This window comes from Triticum urartu, chromosome 2 (assembly GCF_003073215.2).
Source record: "Triticum urartu cultivar G1812 chromosome 2, Tu2.1, whole genome shotgun sequence".
Lineage (NCBI taxonomy): Eukaryota > Viridiplantae > Streptophyta > Magnoliopsida > Poales > Poaceae > Triticum > Triticum urartu.
The window spans coordinates 723,093,095-723,114,186 of record NC_053023.1 but is presented as its reverse complement, the minus strand read 5'-3'; the positions used below and the strand labels follow the sequence as shown (position 1 = coordinate 723,114,186).

Genomic DNA, 21,092 nt, shown 5'->3' with positions numbered 1-21,092 from the left:
AAATCACGCCGTTGCAAACCACTCCCCTCGCTCCTCTTGGCGCCTAATCCCCACGGCCCACTTCGTCCTCCTCTCCCCCCTCCGGCTCGGCATTCGGCAATCCCCGGCGAGCGTTCGACGCGCCGAGATGCTCCTCCTCCGCCCGCTCCCGCTCCCGCTCCCTGCCCCGGCGCTGCGGGCCAGGCCCGCCGCCCGGGGGCCGCGGGCTCGGGCCGCCTCGGGCTACGGCGCCGGTGGTGTCTCGGAGGAGGACGCCTTCACCAGGTGCTCGGGGTACCTGTTCGAGGAGGGGCTGGCGACGGAGGGGGACCTCCCCACCGCGTACGACATCCCCGGCATCGCCAGAGTGTACGGCCGCCGCCCGCTCCTCGTGCTCCGCCGCTCGCTGCAGATCGGGACCTCCTTCGGCCGCTGGTTCGCGCTGCGCTACCTCGACAGCCTCAACGACCGCGCCGACGACATGTTCGAGGTACGCCCCGCCTCGCGTCACGGCCGCCATTCGTCTCGCGCACGCCGCAGCACGCGCGGCTACTGTTTGATTAAATTCCCACCCGTTGTGTTTGGGTCACGGGATGATTTTGATGGTGTCAATGCAGGTCAGGGCTGCTCAGCTAAGGAGGATTCTACTGGAACTTGGCCCGGTATGCTTCCTCTTCCAAGGCGTGCTTGTGCGTGCCCTCGTCCATGTGTAGGTGATGGCGATTAACGCCTTGCTGCTCTTTTGATGACAGGCATTTGTGAAGATCGCACAAGCAGTTTCCTCACGGCCGGTGAGCTTCGCCAGCCAACTAGTCGTTGCATCTTCATCAGTTGTGTGGACCACAAATTTTACTTGTTTGGTGAATGGCATATCGTGAACTGTGAAATGATGACTATCTGTACACCATTTTCAGACTGCAGCACTGATTTAAACCGTAGAGAAGGCGCTTAGTTTATTCCTTTCAAATCATTGTTGGCTGACGGGACATGGATGTGACCACCTTTGTTTCATTTGCTGCAGGATGTGATTCCTCCTGAATACCTTGATGAACTTTCACTACTTCAAGACCGCATAGCACCATTTTCCACCGAGCTTGCTTTTGATATCATAGAAAAGGAGCTTCAGATGCCACTCGACATGATTTTCTCTGAAATGTCACCACGGCCTGTTGCTGCTGCATCTCTTGGGCAGGTCTGTTTTCTATCATTTTTGTAATGAATCAAGGATTCAATTGCCTTCTCCCAGGATTTAATAACCAGACCTTCGTCATTTTAGCTACAGAATCAGAGCAATGTCCCGTGACTGTTTCCAGTCGGTTTTGCTTAGATAGTTAAGTTCAGCTGTACGATACCTGTCCCCCTTGTTTATTTTTGAAATTTCAAGCACGAAATCTGATATGCAACTTAGTGCTCTGTATGCCTATACACCTCCCTAAAGTAATTACAAGGATCTACTTTCATAGATTAGCATGTTGGAAGCAGCTAATAGGAAAATGAACAAACTAGTAGGATGGCGACCATGAGAATCTCAGAACTTCACGATGTTTCAGATCCGTACTAATTAACCATGATATTGTTAACTATTGGTGAAACAACACTTCCTACTTCCTTCAGTGTATGGCCATCTGTCAGTTGCTCTCATTTTGGATGATATGACATGTTATATTCTTACTGTTGCAGGTTTACCAGGCTAGGTTACGTTCCAATGGGAAGTTAGTTGCCGTCAAAGTACAAAGGCCTGGAGTCCAAGCCGTAATTTCCTTGGATATCTATATCTTGAGGTTCCTCGCTGGTGTTGCCAGGAAGGTTGGCAAGTTCAACACAGACCTTCAGGTAAGGCCAGACTCCTATATGCTTTCCAGTTTTCCTCTTTTAAAGACACAAAGCAAATCAAATGGAAAAGGAAGAGAGAATTCTCCTCTTTAAATGAATTTTCTACTGTCCTATTTTCTTGCTTTTTTTGTCATATTTATATTTACTTAATTTGTGATCGTATATATATGCTACCTCACGTGCAGGCTGTCCTTGATGAATGGGCGTCAAGTCTATTTCGGGTAACTTTTCTATGCATGCTCATATAGTATCTTTTGGTAAATTTATGTATGTACTTGTTCTTTTACTTGGTTACTTCTACTCATGTCATACATGAAGTACTCAATTTGGCGATAATGTGTATGAAGGTGTTGGCATAAGATTAGGTCAGGTAGAGGTAGGAAAGTAACCGTCAGTTAGAGTCATTCTTTTTTTTTTTGCCAACACCTTCATACACATCTAAATTAGGTTGTGGATCAGGCTTCAAAAGTGTTAGGAAATATGCAACTTGTATTCCCATGAGGCCATAGGCCGATATAGATATATATATACATGTACAGGTGTGGAACATATGCAGGAAACCCCTCATACAACGGGATAAATACAAAAGGGGTACATGACTTATATTATAACAACACCCCCCCTCAAACTCATGGTGGATGAACAACACTGAGTTTGGAGAGATAAAAGCCATGTTGTGCTCTAGTCTGAGCCTTCGTCAGGAAATCCGCCAAACTGTAACTCGGAAGGCACATACTGAAGAGCAATAACCTGATCCTGCACAGCAGCGCACACATAGAAAGCATCAACACCAATATGCTTGGTGAGCTCATGCTTCACAGGATCGCGTGCAATGCTGATAGCACCTGTACTGTCAGATAAAAGCAGAGTCGGTGTAGTGACAGAAACACCAAAATCCTGAAGTAACCACCGTAACCAAGTCACCTCTGCCGTCAAAAGAGCCATTGCTCGCAACTCAGCCTCGGCACTCGAACGGGAAACTGCAAGCTGTTTCTTCGTCTTCCAGGCAATGAGAGAACCACCAAGAAAAACACAGTAAGCAGAAAGTGAACGGCGATCGGAAGGATCACTAGCCCACGTAGCATCCGAATAGGCCTGGAGCTGTAAAGAACTGGAGCGAGGAAAGAATAGACGGTGAGAGATCGTGCCTCGAAGATATCGAAGAACACGAAGGAGATGACTATAGTGAACCGAGGTGGGGGCAGAGACAAACTGACTCAGAATATGAACCGGATAAGAGATGTCCGGACGAGTGACAGCTAGATAGACAAGACTGCCAACAAGATGACGATAACGCGTCGGGTCAGGGAGAGGATCACCATCAGTAGCACGGAGGTGAACATTGAGCTCCATAGGAGTCTCAACAACGCGCTCGTCAGTAAGAGCAGCACGAGCAAGAAGATCCTGGATATACTTTTCCTGGGATATAAAAAAGCCATCAGAGGTAGAAGAGACTTCAATCCCAAGAAAGTAGCGAAGGGGTCCAAGATCAGACATAAGAAACTGCTCACTAAGACGGGCCTTTACAAAGGCAATATACTCGGGGTCATCCCCCGTGATGATCATGTCATCAACATAAAGAAGAAGAAGAGTCCGACCACGAGGAGAAAGGTGAATAAACAATGCTGGATCATGAGCACTTGCTAAAAAACCAGCAGCAGTGATCACAGAGGCAAAGCGGTCAAACCAGGCGCGGGGGGCTTGCTTAAGACCATAGAGAGAGCGACGAAGACGACATACCATGCCATCAGGAACAGAATACCCAGGTGGTGGCTGCATGTACACCTCCTCACGCAGCTCACCATTAAGAAAGGCATTCTTAACATCAAGCTGAGATATAGACCAGTGGCGTGCAGAGGCAACGGCAAGAAGTGTACGAACAGTGGTCATATGAGCCACAGGAGCAAAAGTCTCGTCATAATCACGACCATGCTCCTGCTGAAAACCACGAGCCACAAGACGAGCTTTGTGACGCTCAAGAGAACCATCAGAGCGAGTCTTAACCTTGTAAACCCACTTACAAGTGATCGGACGGACTCCGGGAGGAAGAGAAACAAGATCCCAGGTACCAGTGCGTTCAAGAGCAGCAATCTCCTCTGCCATCGCAAACTGCCATTCAGGATGAACAACAGCCTGACGGTAAGAAGTCGGCTCAAGAACAGCAGCACCAGCGGTGGGAAATCCAAAGCGATCAACAGGCGGACGAGGACGAGAACGCAAGCCATAAGTAGGCTGAGAGGAAGATGACGACCCATCCACAGAGGCATCGACTGGTCGTGGACGACGAGTGTAATGCTGAGGAAGAGATGGAATAATAGAAGGAGGAATCGGCAAGGTAGAATCAGGGAGTGGCGACGAAGAAGTCACCGGAGATGAAGGTGTAGAATCCGGTGACAGACTGGGAGAGGAGACCGGGGAGGAAGTCACCGGAGATGAAGGTGGAGAACCCGGTGACATGCTAGGCGAGGAGACCGGGGAGGATGGTGGCTGCAAGTCAACTAGATGTGGAGAAGGAGAGGAAGTGGAACGGAGAGGTACAGTGTCGGCGGGGGTGATAAGTGAGTCAGGAAAAGTGAGGAAAGAGATATCCTGCACTGAAAAAGTCGAGGAAGATGGGCGTGGGTAGAAGGGACGAGACTCTTCAAAAGTCACATCTCGAGAGATACGCATCCGACGACCAATAGGATCCCAACAACGATAGCCCTTATGCTCATCACTGTAGCCTAAGAAGACACACTCAACAGACTGAGCGGTCAGTTTGGTGCGTTCGCGAGGGGCAAGAAGAACATAGCAAACACAACCAAACGAGCGAAGCATCGAATAATCGGGAGAACGATCAAAAAGTCGCTCGAAAGGAACACCACCCTGTAGAGCAGCGGAAGGCTGTATATTGATAAGATAGGTGGATGTGGAGACGGCCTCAGCCCAAAAATGAGGCGGGAGAGAGGCAGCAATCATCAATGCACGAGCCATCTCAAGAAGATGTCGATGCTTTCGCTCAGCCACACCATTCTGAGCATGAGCACCAGGACAAGAGAATTGAGAGAGAGTCCCGTGCTCAGCAAGAACACCACGCAACATCTTAGAGATATACTCGCCAGCGGAGTCAGCACGAAAAATACGAATGGGTGAAGAGAACTGAGTATGAACCATGGCAGCAAAACGCTTATAAATAGACAACACCTCAGAACGAGAAGTCATGAAATAAAGCCATGTGTAACGAGAGAAATCATCTATGAAAATAATATAGTATTTATGACCACCTTTCGAAGCGAAAGGGGCCGGACCCCATACATCAGAATGGACTAAATCGAAAGGACGCTTAGACACGGACTCACTATGTGAATATGGTAACTGAATCTGCTTGCCAAGACGACAACCCTGACACTCTAAAGAGACATCTCCTGAGACAGACCCCAGAAGGCCTCGACGAACTAAAGAAGACAACCGAGAACCACACAGATGACCAAGTCGATGATGCCACTGCTGGAAGGAACCAGTGACGGAGGCAACAGAAGCGGGAGAACTGGCGATGGTGGTGGCAGCAGAAGGAACATGAAGCCAGTCCAACTCCCAAAGACCCTGAGAATCACGGCGGCGAGGGCCAGCCCCAACCAGAGTGTGCGTGTGACGGTCCTGGACAGAACAAGAGTCAACGTCAAGGATGATGCGACAACCAGAATCCGTAAGTTGACCAGCAGAAAACAAATTCATGGTAAGTCGAGGAACATGAGCAACATCAGGAACAGAATAAGGAGTAGTAAGATTGCCTCTACTAGCAACAGAAAGGGGAGTACCATCAGCAGTGAGGACATGAATAGGAGAATCCAGTAATCGAAGAGAGGACAAAGTGGAAGAATGAGAAGACATATGAAAAGAAGCTCCAGAGTCCAGAACCCATGGGGATGTACCTGACTGTGTAGAGGGTGATTGCTCAGTGCGGGAAGCATCAGTCACAGAACCAGCAGTACCCGTCGAGGAAGAACCTGAAGCCGCGAGCAGACGCTTAAGTCGCAGAATATCCTGCTCAGTCAAAGCAATAGCTGAAGCTGTCGAGGTAGATGACGAAGTCCCTGAAGATGATGGGCGAGCCTTGCGCAGGTGTTTCTTCTTCGTGTAGCATTGAGACTCAAGATGACCATCATTGTTGCAATAGGCGCAATGTGGACGGGGGCGACCGGAGCCTCCAGAAGGAGTGGGCAAGAACGGCGGAGCACTCGAGCGAGAAGTGGTCGATGGAGCAGGTGGCGTAGGAGCACGAGTAGCAAGCACAGAGGGAACCTCCAGCAAACCAGCACCACGTAAGCGAGTCTCCTCAGCACGAATCTCAGAAAGCGCCTCCATGAGAGAAATACGGCCACGAGCAAACAACTGAGCACGCCGGGGCTCAAACTCCTTACGGAGCCGAGACAGGAACTCATAGACGCGATGAAACTCCAAATTGGCCTGGACAGCCTGGCAACAGGGGCAGGTACGACACCCAGCACTACGGAGAGAATCAAGCTGGCGCCAGATAGCAGAACTCTGTGCATAGAAGTCATCAACAGTAGAGTCACCCTGCTGAAGAGCATGCTCCTGACGGATCACAGAGAGGTATAAGGCATCACCAGAGGGCTGATAGTGCTCACGAAGACGGGTCCACATCTCAAAGACAGTAGGAAGACCCAGAAATTCAGAAGCAAACTGAGGCAGAACACTAGCAGTGAGAACAGCTGCAGCACGAGCATCATCATCAAGCCACTGGGTGTAAACAGACAGAGCACCATGATACGTCTGAAGAGCCTCCTCATAAGCCAAAACCCTCTCATCATAAGCACGATTAGCAGCCTCATCAGCAAGCTTAGCCGCATCCTTGGCGACCTGATTAGCATCCGTAGGAAGAACCGATGGAGTTGGCGGAGTAGGGGCCACCGGAGGAACTGGACGTGGCGGACAGCAGACCTCGCCAGAAAGAACACCCCAAAGACGGATGCCACGCATGTGAATGCGCATGAAGCCAGTAAACTCGGTGTACAGTAAACTCGGTGTAGTTAGTACCATCAAAGATCACCGGACAGCGAGGGACAGCAACATAGCCCGACAGCAGCTTTCGGTCGTGAGGTAGCGTACGAAGACACAACCAGCAGCAGAACGACGGAGATCAGCGGCAGAATCCGGCAAGGGCGGCGAAAATCGGTAGCTGGTGGCCGCCGCTCCAGAGCAGAAGGCGATCCAGAGGGTTGGTGGCAGGGCGATCTGGTGGCTGGAGCGAACCAGGAGTGCACGAGCGCGATCGATCCAGAGGGTTGGTGGCGGGGCGATCTGGTGACTGGAGCGATCGATCGGGAGAGGCCCGACTGCGGGGCGATGGCGACTAGAGGCCCAAGGCCCGACTGCGGGGCGGGGCAGAGCGATCGGTTCGATCGGGAGACCTGGCGAGGGAACGGAAGACGGCGGCTCAACGCGATCGGATCGATCGGGAGGAACAGAGGAAGACCGCGGGGCGAGGCGGGCAGATGAAAACCCAGCGGCCGGCGGCAGGAGCGGATCAATGGCACGAGTTGCAGCATGCAAAAAATTGACCTAGCTCTAATACCATGTTAGGAATATGCAACTTGTATTCCCATGAGGCCATAGGCCGATATATATATACATGTACAGGTGTGGAACATATGCAGGAAACCCCTCATACAACGGGATAAATACAAAGGGGTACATGACTTATATTATAACTCTAACAATTATAACTCTAACAAGAAGTATTCTTTTAAGCATTTTTTCAGTGGACTATTTATAGAAGATAAAAGCTAACTAGAAAACTATTATAGAAGCATCATCCAAATTAGGTTGTGGATCAGGCTTCAGAGAGGAAGCAAGCAAAACATTTAAGCTAAAGCTCCAAGCATTCCGTACAGTTATATTAGCAAGTCTGCTTCTGTCACTTGCAAAACTATATTAGCAAATCTTGATATTTCTTTAGAAAGTTATGGGCATATTCTTAGAGCTTCGCATTGAATACAGGTAAATCACATTTGATGCAGGAGATGGATTATAGAGAAGAAGCAAGAAATGGACTTAAGTTCAGGTTGCATTCTTCATTTACAGGCCAAAATCTTGTTCAATTACTTATCCAATATGATCACTATTTCAGTCAATGTTTTCAGTTACTTGTTCATTTACAAGCCAAAATCTTGTTTAATTACTCCATCTAATATTATCACTATGTCAGTCAAAATTTCGGGAAAACAATCAACATAGATAATCGAGCATAAGTAATTTGGATGGAGTTGCAGTTCGAACCATTTTATTAGTTTACGGACATATGGTCATCTGTTAGCTAAGCCCTTGCAATCACCAAACCGACTAGTTGTCTCCAGAAACACCACTAACTAGGATTTTGTTCAAATAATCTGACCATTCCACTAAAAAATATAAAAAATAAATCTGTGTACTCTGTTATACCCAAATTTGTGAAGGACAACTGATCTTAGAATTACTTTTGCAACTTAGCACATGGAAACTATGTTTAAGAGTATGGAGATGTATTCTGAAGGTGGATAATTAAGAACTGAGGATTCTATTATCATATTTCAGAAGTTTTGCAAATTCTTTGTTTTTATGGCAAGAACAATATACAAGCTTGATATTTGTATTATAGCATCAATATCAACCCTGTACTTTCCTTTCTGTATCAGGGAATTATATGGGAAACTTAGAGATGTGATGGTTCCAGAAATGTATCTGGAACAGACGAGAAGACGAGTCCTTATCATGGAATGGGTTGAGGTGCAGTCTATGATTTTATTCACTTGTTAGCAACCAAACAAGCACAATGTTGCATAAATAACTACTTATTGACTTACTTAGTGTGACCTTGTAGGGGGTAAGGTTGTCCGAAGTTAGAGATCTATATCTGGTTGAGGTAAAGCAGCGCAAATCAGGACTCGAGTAAATCAAGTAAATATTGGATCTCAGTAAACACTCTTACGAGTTAGATCTGCTGGGATTTGCTACATTGTAGGTTGGAGTATACTGTTCACTTTCCCAGCTTTTGGAATATGGATTTTATCATGCAGATCCACATCCTGGAAATCTTCTACGTACAATTGATGGGAAGCTAGCATACTTAGGTAATTGTTTTACTGTGCTATTCCTACATAGCTTACCCACTTTAAAATCTTAGTTACCATTGGGTCCCTAATTTGCTTCCTTGCTTCACAATCAATTACATGAAGCCCTATGTCTAGCTAATTCAAATACTCTATTCATTATGCAGATTTTGGAATGATGGGAGAATTCCGACAAGAACTGCGTGATGGATTTATTGAAGCTTGTCTACATCTTGTTAATCGGGATTTTGATGGTTTAGCAAAAGATTTTGTTACTCTTGGGTAAGAAAAACACTGATATCACTAAGCTTATGAAATTTTGTGCATGCAGATAGATGCCAGTTATCAGAAATAACTTCCTTTTTCCTGCTGGATATCACCATAACTAAGTAGATCTGACCTGCCTTTAAATCTCTTGTAGTTTGCTTCCTGCAACTGCTCAGAAAGATGAAGTGACAACGGCATTGACAGGTACTCCAGCTTCAGACGAATGTCACTAATATTAAGAAATGTAATTAATTTTAAGACATGTCCATCTTGCATATCACTCTTTATTCTGTGTTTGCCATTTCAGGTGTATTTGAAAGTGCAGTTAACAAAGGAGTTCAAAATATAAGCTTTGGAGATCTGTCAGGGAATCTTGGGCAAACAATGTACTGATCTTAGTTTATGCAAAAAGGAATGTAGTGCAAGCCCTCGATATATTAATTTCATTTACTAGAGCTAACCTTGTTTCAGGTATAAATTCAAGTTCCAGATTCCTTCATACTTCTCTCTTGTAATCCGAAGGTACTAATGAATTAAATTTTTCTCGTAACTTCGATAGTGCTATTAGTCAATACATTTTATAATGGACAAGAAACTGCCAAACTGCTTCCAAAAAGGCAGAATGCAGTTTTTAATATATATTTACACTAATTGGTTTATAAATGATCCGTGTGTTACATTTGAGAGGCTTTCCATGTGATTTTTCAGTCTTGCTGTCTTGGAAGGCATTGCAATCAGCTTCAATCCCAACTACAAAGTCTTGAGCAGTTCATACCCATGGATTGCAAGAAAAGTTCTCACTGACAACTCACCTAATCTTCGGTCAACATTGTACACGCTACTTTATAAGGTCTGCTTTTCCTTGTTGTCTTCACTCTTCAGACATTTTGTATTGCGATGAGATCGTGTCATCGTGCTAGCAAGTCATTTTGTTGCAGGTTCATTCTTTGTCTACTGCAACTTCTGCCAGTTATAGCGAACATCTTATGTCTTCTTTAACCAAAATGTATTGCAGGATGGCACTTTCCAGATTGACCGTTTGGAGTCTTTGTTAACCGAGGTTGGTTTATTTCCTCACAGATATATGCATATGCTGATGGTTTTATTTGCCCTCACATGAATAACGGTTCATTATTTGAAATCTGATGTAAGGCCTCTTTGAGACATGTGAAAGCAACAAAACTTTCTAGCATATTCATATTGGGAACCAGCCAGTTGGTTCTTGCCGGCTTATGGTCAAATGGTGGTTTATTAAATTTCAAAATTCTTTTCATTGAGTTGTTAACCATTTAGCATACACTCGCGCCGACTTGTCACCGATTCTAGATGACTACAACAACAACAAAGCCTTTAGTCCCAAACAAGTTGGGGTAGGCTAGAGCTGAAACTCATAAGGTCTCGCAACCAACTCATGGTCCTGACACATGGATAGCTAGTTTCCACGCACCCTTGTCCATGGCTAATTCTTTGGTGATATTCCAGTCCTTCAGATCTCTCTTTACGGACTCCTCCCATGTCAAGTTTGGTCTACCCCGACCTCTCTAGACATTATACAAGCACATTTTAGCCGTCCGCTATGCATTGGAGCTTCTGGAGACGATGTTGGACAAGGTTCTCTTCAACCGGTGCTACCCCAATTCTATCTCGTATATCATCATTCCGGACCAGATCCTTCCTTGTGCGGCCACACATCTATCTCAACATGCGCACCTCTGCAACACCTAACTGTTGCACATGTCACCTTTTAGTCAGCCAACACTTAGCGTCATACAACATTGTGGGTCAATCGCAGTCGTAAAGAACCTGCCTTTTAGCTTTTGTGGCACTCTTGTCACAAAGAACGCCAGAAGCTTGGCGCCACTTCATCCATCCGGCTTTCTCACATCTTCATCGACATCACCATCCTTCTGCAGCATTGACCCCAAATATTGAAAGGCGTCCTTCTGAGGTATCACCTGCCCATCAAGGGTAACCTCCTCCCCCTCATCCCTAGTAGTACTGAACCGCACCTCATGTACTCGGTTTTAGTTCTACTAAGCCTAAAACCTTTCGATTCCAAGGTTTGTCTCCGTAGCTCTACTGTCTGATCTGGCTAGAGTGTTGACCACTACTAAAAGTCACTAGATGCGATTCTCTGTTTTTAAAGAGGGTGTTAGCTACGATCATGTTGTAGGCTAGAGCAAAGCTGAAGACATCTTCTCCTTGATTCCTGATGCCATAGCCAAAGCCCCCATGCACCCCTTCAAAACCTGTGTTAGATGTACCCACGTGGCCATTGAGTTCTCCTCCTATGAAGAGCTTTTCGACAATAAGCACACTCCTAACCATGTCCTTCAGGCCTTCCCAGAACCCCCTATTGGTGTTCTCATTCTGGCCTACTTGCTGATAACATTGAGAACTAAGTCCCCAGCTACCAGCTTGACCAGGATAATCTGGTCCCCACGCCTCTTGACATCTACCACTCCATACTTGAGGCTCTTGTCTTAACATCTACCACTCCATACCTGATACGATTCTAGATGATTGCTTCTGTTAAATTCTGTAAAGTGGTAGAATCCGCCAGTTTTGTCAAACTGTTGGGTCGTGGGAAGTATGTCTTTTCTGATTTTATGTACTTTATTCTTACCTTCTTGGTACATCACTGTTTTTGTTTTCTTCTTACAGTCGCTCCGGGCCAGAACAGAGCAGACCTTGGTCAGAACTCAACAAGATGAAAGTGATAGTTCAAGATTTGCAATTAAACAAGTGCTGTCATTTACACTCACTGAACAGGTAAAACTGAGATAGATTGGTAGTTATTTGATAGTATCGAACTCAGTCAGATAATTAGCCATGTCTGAACTCTTTCCAGGGTGCCTTTGTGAAGGATTTACTTCTTCAGGAGATTGCTAAGGTCAGTTAGCTTGTTAGATGTGCACTTTCCATTGCCCTGTTGGCTTCATGTGAGTTTATGTGTCAACTGATGAAATAGCTATCAGACAATATATTTTTTGCTTTTGAATTTGAATTTTTGTGCGACGAAATTCTGCAAATTGTCATGTAGCTTTGCAATGAAGGCATAAATGCAATTTGGCTCCATATAATATAAAATTCTGATGTACTTCATGTGGGTCATCTTCCAGTGATTCCATGTTTAATTTTGTTTTATTTAGTAGATAAGGAATTCTCTCTGCTGTCATGCATTTTTGCTTGAAATGATGTTTCTCTTTTGAGAAATGCTGGAAACGAAGTGACACCTTTTATTCAAAGGTAAAGGGACTAGATGCACTTGGAGTAGCCACATTAAGTTCTGTAATGATAATGTTTGCAGGGACTAGATGCACTTGGAGTGGCCACATTAAGTTCTGTAACGTCTGCTGCAGCCTCAAGATTGCCATTTGCACCATCCCCATCGCCATCACTGAACAACGAGGAGGCCACTAACTTGAGAAACCTCTACCGCCTTCTCCTACTTGTAGCTAAGACTCCTCAGAAGGAAAACTCATCACGGGTAAGTAAAACTTTCAACATTCATGAGCGACTGAGCGTGATGATCTATGTAGAGTAGTCTTGGACGCCTTCTCGAATGTCGTGACTTCTCACTATGTATCAATGGAATGCACAAAATGCTTCCAGCTTATAGCAGAGTATATTACATAACTAAGCAGGCGGCTGAGGATAAAAGAACCTTTTCAGAAAGAAATGAATTCTAGACTTAACTGAAAAGATAAAGTCTGGAGCTTATATTTGCGACGTGCTAATTAGATTCGGTAATCACATTAAGTGATGTGCGCAATGATTTATATGTGAAATTGTTCTCTTTGAGCCGAAACTAACTACAAGGTGTGAAAATAATACTCAGATTACACATTGGTTTTTATATTAAAATGGGCTAAAGCACTTCATCTCGTGTAAATCCAGCTGATCTATTGACATTGCAAGATGCAACACGTGTGTGTAGCCTGCATTTATCATTCAAGTTTTGCAGGCTCCTGGACATGAAAGCACTGGGGAGAAAGGAGATGATGGCGCAGATGATATGTCTCTTGTGTTAAATGAGATGAGGTCTTTTCCAGAGTTTCTGCCAGTTCTTTCCGTCATTCCTGAGGTAAGAAGGAACATACGTGTTGAATGAGATTATGTATCAAAATTCATGTGGCGTGTATTTATAAATCCAGAGCTCCACGAACTCATTTTTGCACATACTCTTCTCCAATGCAGCTTTCACCAGAGTCCCAACAGCAGTTTCTCCTCCTGCCTGCGGATTTAACTAATCTTGTTTTATCTCGTGCTGTTGCAAGAACCATCAGAAGAATGTTCATATGAAGTTAAAGCCTACATGTACAGGTTTTCAATCTCAGCTTCCTGCAATGTTTTCCTTTAACTGTTTAGCTATACGCTAGATGTATAGGGAGATTTGTTTCCCGTACAGTAGCATTATCAAATAGGTCAGATCCAACTATTGGCTTAGCCATGATTATTTTGGATATAATACTTTCCCTGTACATCTTTGTTGAGAGAACATGTACATATCTCGAAAGAAAAAGAGGCACCCTTATCATGCTGTAACGAACATACTTGTGTTAAGATCTATGCTATTATAAAATTTTCGAGAACTGCACTTTGCCTCAAAGTAATATATTGATGTAAATTCTGGTTGTTTCAAAATGTACAAGGGATTGATATAGCTATTTACTCCCAAATCCCATATATCAAATCGCAGCAAGATAAAGACAAGACAAACATTGTCTTAATTTAGAGCTATTCACATATAGTTCACTCAAGTAAAAACCCAAGTTATCCTCTGTCATAGCTCTGGCTATATCAGAAGAATGTCTTATGCAAAGGTATGCATCACGGCAACCAAGAACCATTGGTTGTCATCTTTCTTTGTAACCACCGAGATTTGGTCAGTTTCTGACCATGGCCTTCTCAGTAAGAAAGCTCTCCATCTTTAGCAATGCCTGGAAGAACGGAAGGTAGAAATCCCAGTCAGGCACGGTTCAAAAGATCATCTTAACCAAGTTAGAAATGCTCAAATACCTCAATAGCGATGGCACTTGGTGTAAGTACATTCACATCATTATGTCCTTGTTTGAATGCAATATCTGCATTATGGATAATTGTATTTACAGTTAGCAATGGTGTAAAAACTGAACGCGAGCAAAATGCATCATATTGGTGGACCATGTAGACCTTTGTAGTAGTACAGAGTACTAGAATGAAACAAGAACTGCGTATAATGGTGTTATCTAACTCGTTAGGAAACATACTCTCAAGGGAAACTCGAGCATCAGCATTAGCATATGAGTCCATTCTTTGTTCAAAAAGTGCTGTAAGTTTGGCATAGGCCTGCGTGGGAAAACAAAAAATCATTAGCTCTGTCTGCATGCCAAACTCAAATTGAAGAAATAAATAAGAGCATCAGTAGCAAACAACCTTTGCATAAGGATCACCAGATTCCTGATGCAGGAGGGGTCGTGATGCAGTACCCACCGCAGCAATCCTTCTTGCAAGGGCATCCAATGGAACATCTAACCAAATAGTGAGTCCTTTCTTCATATAACTCCTGCAAATTTCACGCCAAAAACTTAGCAAGCTTTGCCTTGAAGAGCAACTCGAGCTAGTTTATCACTTCCAGTACCAATTGATTGGTCGTATCACCGCACCACCTCCTGTTGCAACAATTAATCGGTGCATTGACGACAAATCCCTTAGTACCTCACTCTTGAGAAGTCGAATGAAATAAGAGAATATCAGAAAGCTTGATTAAAGGTAGTTGTAGACGAGATTAGTATTGTAGACCACTACTATATCACAGCATGAATATTTAAGGTGGACGATGGCAAACTACATCATGCACAAGAGAAATAAAAAAACTGCCTGTAGGATTTTTGAGTAATTTTCCAATCCTCGATAGAAAGAAATAGAGTTATATCCTATTAGCACTAAGAAAAATAAGCGCACACCTCGTTATCTCTGAAGAATGCTTCACTGTGGACCTGAAAAATCTCAGCGACCGACGGTATGCCAACAGACTGCTCAACCAGCTTATCACTGTGAAGGGAGAACACCGGTAAAGTTATTAAACCGTGATCACTCAAAAGTTAGTTGAAACAACATCTTGGTTGGCTTTTATCAGTTGATGTAGTTATCAGAGGGAAATTCAAACCTGTCAAAGAATGAATAGCCTAGTACTTCAGCTATTATCTTCCCAACTGTAGTTTTGCCGGAACCCATCATTCCTACATATAGATGCATACACATATTAGATAGGCAATACATAATGAAGGGATCCATTCAAATTATAGAGCTGATGTGGGGGTAAGAACTAACCAACTAGATAAACACATCGGTCATTCAGGTAAGGGAGCACGTCCTCTGCTTTTTGCTGCAGTTAACATAGAGGTCAGTTATATCAACACAAATATGCAGTTCGTTGATGAACTCTGTGAATTTCTCAAACACCATTGCGTTATCTACTAACCTTTAGTAGGAGAGCATCATCAGCAGAATAGTGGACTTTCTCAGTACCTGCAATCGTACGTGCACGTCAGATCACAATCATTCGATAGCACTCTCTTTGACTTCTATGGTTTGTCCTCGATAGCATACTGCAGAGACTACTCAATCTTTGCGGACTTATTTGCGATCCATGATATTTCTTTGGAGTCTCATGATACACACCACAAATTTTTAGAAATTCATAGGCACTACAATCTAAATAGCTCATGGCTGTTTGATGTGATTGTGATTAGGTTTATGTCCATTTCAATGGCTACTTGCAGTTGGTGACTGATGCGGAACAAAAGGCTCCCGAGGTACCCAACTAATATTGCTGATTGCACCGCTACTAACGGATCCTCTAGGAAATCCGCACGGAATCGTCCTAACTTTCTGTCTGCTCCTTCGACGATTCTCATGTCTGAAGCGTGCCATGCAACAAAGGCCAACACAACCCACCCCTTAAGACCAAAACTGGAACAATTTTACAGCCGTGCCAAACCTTGGTTACTCGTGTCTCCTGAAGAGAAAAAAGGTAGTACAATCTCAGGCTGGCGTGCTTAATTGTTTGGAAAGCAGAAGAGGAAAGCATCTTGAAAAGTGTATTACTCTGTTTGTTTAGTTCCAGAATAAAGTTGGATGCATTTTGCCATTAAAGCTGACCTCTCATTTTTTTTCAAGCCATATGCTCTTTCGAACACGGTACTATATTTGTCGGCAACTTGATTAAAGAAATAGCAAACAAAATGCCACTCCCTCCGGATCGGAGGGGTGCATATGGTGTGCGTGTGTTTCCAGGTCGTTGATTTTGATGATTAATCAAACATGTGTTATATGCCATCAAAAGCATGTTAATGGATTCATATATATGGATGAAGTATGCTATAAAAAACATTGTGAAAAGTCTATTACTCTGTTTTTTGTACTAGATCAGAAGAAAGTTTGATGATTTTTTTCGTTGTACTCGCAATTTTCAAGGCATATGCTCTTTCGAACATGGAACCATATTTTGTTGGCAACTTGATTGAAGAAGAAACAGAAAATGATAGCTGACATGTGAAGATCACAGGAGCGGGACACGCAAATGAGATCACCATGGTCCACTTGAATGTTTAACAAAGCGTTGCAATGAGTCGTCATTGACATGGCAAGATCATCTTATCCGGTGTAGTGGTGGTACTAATTAATCTTTGTTGCACCCAGTTGGCGGCAGAAATTGTACTGCTAGTTGACATGCAACAGAAGGAGCACGACCAGTTGGTTGGTTGGTTACCTGCCGATTTGTGGCAGCACAGGCCCTTGAGGCTGGCGCCACGGATGGCATCGGTGCTCCGGCTCCCCGCATCGGGGCGCAGGACCAGCGGCCGCCGCGCCGGATTCTGATCAAGCCTCGCCGCCGGCACTGTCGCCGGAGGGAATCCCTGCGGCTTCCGTCGTACGGCCCATGCTGCACGGGGCCTCGGCCGGAGACCCACGCCGGTGTCCATCTCCTCTCCCTCCGGCCAGACGATGCGAGTGGCAGGAAGTTAACAGAAAATCATCCGTGATTAGCAGAGGCGGGGCTGCGTGTTGAGTATGCCGGCGGCCATCGCGGGAACGGTGGTGGATGGATACGCGGGTGGCGTGGCGGGCGGCGCCGCGGCGGAGGGAAGAAGAGACAGAAGAGGTAAAGGGGGGCTGGGAGATCGGTGGTTTGTCGTTGCGTTGCGGAGGCTTTTATATATGCCACGAGGCAGAGTGGGTGGTTTGGTTGCTTGTCGAGAAGCCCGGGACTTTCGGTTCAAGGATCGGCTACAAAATCCCATCCCAAGAAATGGAAAGGTTTCCTGGTTCCTGCACATATCAAGATGCAGCATTCTAGTTTCAAAACAAAACAAAAAAAAAGATTATAAATTTGACGCAACATATATGAAAGATGCATGCTATTTTTATTCAAGCGGCATTTTGTTTCACGAAGAATGATATTTCCAATTATTGTAGTATATAAGGAATTAGACACTGTGCACCTCATGTGAAGTTTCGAACAATTAAAAAAGTTATCCTGCATTTGGTTAGAATTTCTGATGGATGACATAGTATGTGTGTGTCTAGAACTTGCCAGTTCTCTGAAACCTGAGGTCTTCCACCGCGGGCGGGACTTTGAACTTGGATTGAGCTGCACGCCCAGACGTAGACGGGACTCGATGGCAAGCAAGACCCAAGAGACAATTTTACTCACGAGACGCACTAATTGACGCTTGGTTCCCGGGCCACTTCTCGACCGATAGATGAGTGAAACTTGCGTTGCGTCGAAAGGCGCTCTTTCTTTCTCGCAAGAAAATGATCTGCCGAGGTCAGCCTCCACCGGGCCGGCGTACGCGCGTCGTCGTCCGCGTCCGTTGGCGACACGGGGAGGGCGTTTCACCTCCGGGGAAAAACCACGGGCCGTATCCGGTGGGCCGGAAAACGGGTTAGTTGAGTAGGGCAGCCCCGCGCCGGGTGGATCCAACCACCACCGCCGCGGCACGGCGACGCCACGTCGGAAGGGACAGAGGTGGGGGCGACCGGGCGAGTAGAAGGGTTGGTGGCCGACGGCGACGCGCGCGCGCGTGTCCGAGAGTCAGCGCGCGGGAGGTGAGACGTCCGCCCAAAAGCTTTCGTGCTCCGGCTTGCTAGCTTGTACAGTTGTACCATCTCCTCCTCATGTCCTCTCTTGGTGTTGGATCCGGACTAGGTGCCGTCGGCCTCGCCGTGGGGTGAGCGTGACGGCCTCGCTGCGGTGGTTCCAGCTTCATCCATGAGCCTTTTTGGCAGGGAGAAGTCTATGTGTCGGTTTTCCCTGCGTTTTCTGTTACGTCTCGACTGGTTTTTCAGATGCTTCCGGGAGACTAGGATGTAAATTATTGTGTTGTGCGCCACAAGAAAAAGGTTTTTAATTAGGATAATCGTTCGACCTGTTCGTAATATGCAGTGGCAATACAAATGTGATCAGAAATAACAGAATTTACAATCAGGTATGTGGACCACTTAGCGATGACTACATATACAATCACTTAAACGAGTCGAAGACGCGACGCCGTCGCCCCTCCCTCATTGAGGTCAAACAAACCTTATTGTAGTAGATAGTCGACAAGTCGTCCTGCTGAGACCTCAAAAAAACAATGTGGCGAAACAACAACCGTCACCGATGGTAAGAAGTGTAGACACACAAATGGATACGAGGGTCGACCAAATCCAAGCCCCAAGCCCCCAACCAAGACACTAAAATATCACCGTATGTGAATATGAGCAAAGAACCTAGGACACTTATTTTGAAACGGATGGAGTGGTTAAAGTTAAACATTAGACCACATGTGCCACGCGTATGAAAGGGATAATTTGAGTAGTACTCCTACTCATTGAGTACGAGATTTCTACAAAATATTACGTTCAACAACATTGGTCAGTGATTTTCTTGTGTGATATAAGTCTCCAACGTTCATTTTCCGGAAAGAAAGAGCATATATCGTACGCAGTGTAAGGGTTTCAAGGGACATACAACATTCTTTACTTCCGCGTGCTAAATGCAACTGTGACAGCTTTCTGTAACCTTGCATTAACAGGGAAATATTTATTTTCCCCGCAAAAAAACAGGGAAATATCTGCATGCAGAAAAACAAATACATTCTGATTTACAAATAGCTCACGCTTTCCTCGAGGAGACGTGGACCGACCGGGAGGTGGGTGTCGCACATGAACGTACAGTTTTGGTTGTACGCACGTAGCATGGGTCAAGCTTATCCATCTCGAGTCACAGCTACTCCCTTCGTTCGGAATTATTTATCGTAAAAATAGATGTATCCAGATGTAGTATATATCTGGATGGTTGCATGAGATGAAACTTGAATAATGCAACGTGCTGGCCGTATCACCGTGTTTCCGGGAGAGGATCACCTCTGTCATTAGGATGAGACTTGCCTACTCCCCGCGTGCGCCCATCCGTGCTCCCGCATACGTGGCATGATTTGATTGGAACAAAAATAAGGTCCGACCCCACCCCCTTAAAATCAAGGGGAAAGATGATTAGATTAGTAAAAAAATAGCCGTAGGATGGAGTGGGAGCACGAATGAGAGCATAGGAGGGAGCAGGCAAGTCGGATCCCTGTCATTGACCTATAGGTATATAAAAACCTTAAAAGCGCTCAATAATGCTCCGTAGTGGCAAAACAATAGGCAAGCATGGCAAACTTCTTGGAAAAATGTATTTTTTGTAATGTGTGATACAAGAAATTGTACTCCTGTAATGGTTTAAAAAAAAAACAACGGGCCCCTCGTCGATTTCTGTTAGAAAACCACCGACGTTTGTACAGAATTCAAACATGAAAGCGAACCCCAGCAACATGCTCTATTAAGACTTTACACATCAACCTAAAACTACTAGCTCTATTAATTAAGTGCATCTCGAAAACTATCCCCTAAAAAGGACATAGTATTTTCCGTGAAAGTGTACAGTGATACGGGAGCCAGCGATCCAACCCTATCCATCAAAAGCCCGGACACATTTCAAATGGGAATTCGAACAAACCAGACAAATTTTATGCAAACCAAATGATTTTCATTTAAACCAGACTAAATTCATGACATTTTTGACACGTTTCATTAAACAAAAGCAGACGTGACATTTTTTAACATAGCAAAACCTAGTCTACATTTTCGTCGGCTGTGGCGACGCCTGTGTTCCACGTCTTCCCTATGTCTGAAGTGCTCAATGGCCATGAGCTCTAGGAAGTGAAGTTGTGCGTCGACGGCGAGGGGAAGAGTAGGACATGAGACACGAACATGGCCCACATGGAACACGAGATGTGCCATATTTATGTCCCACCTCCTACTCTTCCTCGCTGAAGTCTGCTCTGTAGACGTTGCTGGTCGAGGTGAGGTCCACGATCGACGTGGATGCATGACCAGCCTCGTGGTCGTCGTGGCCGACGCAAATGATGGGGAGTTGCCCATATTCTCGTCTGCGGTCGCTTGCGCCACCTCTACATCCGCCTCCATCGTGATCGCATTGCAGCTTGCATGAGCGCTGCGTGCGGCCTTGTAGAGTGCCCACCTCCATGACCATGGGCACCATAGGATCCTCACTCGTCAACTCGTCGTAGATTTTCCCCTTTGCCAGTTGATGTAGCGCGAGGAGGGAGAGGTTGTAGCGTTGGTTGTCATGCGTTAGCCAGAGCACATATTTTTTTCAAATTCGTGTACTTTTCTGAACTTTTTTCCTCAAAATTCATGAACTTTTTCAAATTTTTGAAGTTTTCCCCTCAAATTAATGAATTTTCTTAAATTCTTGGAACCCATGATTTTTCAAAAATAGGAACTTTTTTACCAAAAAAGGCTTTCGCCCCGCTTTATAAATAAAGCAAACCACCAGAGCCATACAGTACAATAAGGTTCACCCGCACACACAAAGTAACACAACACGAAGTA

The 21,092-nt window shown here is 45.1% G+C and overlaps 2 protein-coding genes across 5 annotated transcripts; one reads left to right on the top strand and one right to left on the bottom strand.

Annotated features, from left to right (window-relative positions):
* The first annotated feature begins 23 nt into the window (after window positions 1-23).
* Window positions 24-16,158, top strand: LOC125540130 (uncharacterized aarF domain-containing protein kinase At1g71810, chloroplastic). Of its 3 annotated transcripts, none has more exons than XM_048703719.1 (22): window positions 24-469; window positions 597-641; window positions 732-770; window positions 1,001-1,171; window positions 1,660-1,812; window positions 1,998-2,033; window positions 7,833-7,876; window positions 8,487-8,577; window positions 8,672-8,713; window positions 8,813-8,921; window positions 9,068-9,182; window positions 9,322-9,371; window positions 9,475-9,553; window positions 9,639-9,689; window positions 9,876-10,017; window positions 10,183-10,227; window positions 11,832-11,939; window positions 12,019-12,060; window positions 12,478-12,657; window positions 13,135-13,254; window positions 13,368-13,493; window positions 15,935-16,158. In XM_048703719.1, the coding sequence occupies exons 1-21, from the start codon at window positions 128-130 to the stop codon at window positions 13,470-13,472; spliced, it is 2,109 nt and encodes a 702-aa protein (XP_048559676.1). In that variant the 5' UTR covers window positions 24-127; the 3' UTR covers window positions 13,473-13,493; window positions 15,935-16,158. The 3 variants fall into 3 exon arrangements, with proteins under 3 accessions (XP_048559676.1, XP_048559675.1, XP_048559674.1); XM_048703718.1 differs by lacking the exon at window positions 15,935-16,158 and adding an exon at window positions 15,905-15,923; XM_048703717.1 differs by lacking the exon at window positions 15,935-16,158 and having other exon boundaries at window positions 13,368-13,762.
* Window positions 14,040-17,358, bottom strand: LOC125540132 (shikimate kinase 3, chloroplastic). Of its 2 annotated transcripts, XM_048703722.1 has the most exons (11): window positions 16,924-17,358; window positions 16,153-16,170; window positions 15,634-15,680; window positions 15,483-15,537; window positions 15,319-15,391; window positions 15,116-15,203; window positions 14,791-14,873; window positions 14,586-14,715; window positions 14,420-14,498; window positions 14,190-14,254; window positions 14,040-14,110 (listed from the first exon to the last, which is right to left on the bottom strand). In XM_048703722.1, the coding sequence occupies exons 1-11, from the start codon at window positions 17,135-17,137 to the stop codon at window positions 14,057-14,059; spliced, it is 906 nt and encodes a 301-aa protein (XP_048559679.1). In that variant the 5' UTR covers window positions 17,138-17,358; the 3' UTR covers window positions 14,040-14,056. The 2 variants fall into 2 exon arrangements, with proteins under 2 accessions (XP_048559679.1, XP_048559680.1); XM_048703723.1 differs by lacking the exon at window positions 16,153-16,170.
* Window positions 17,359-21,092: the final 3,734 nt, after the last annotated feature.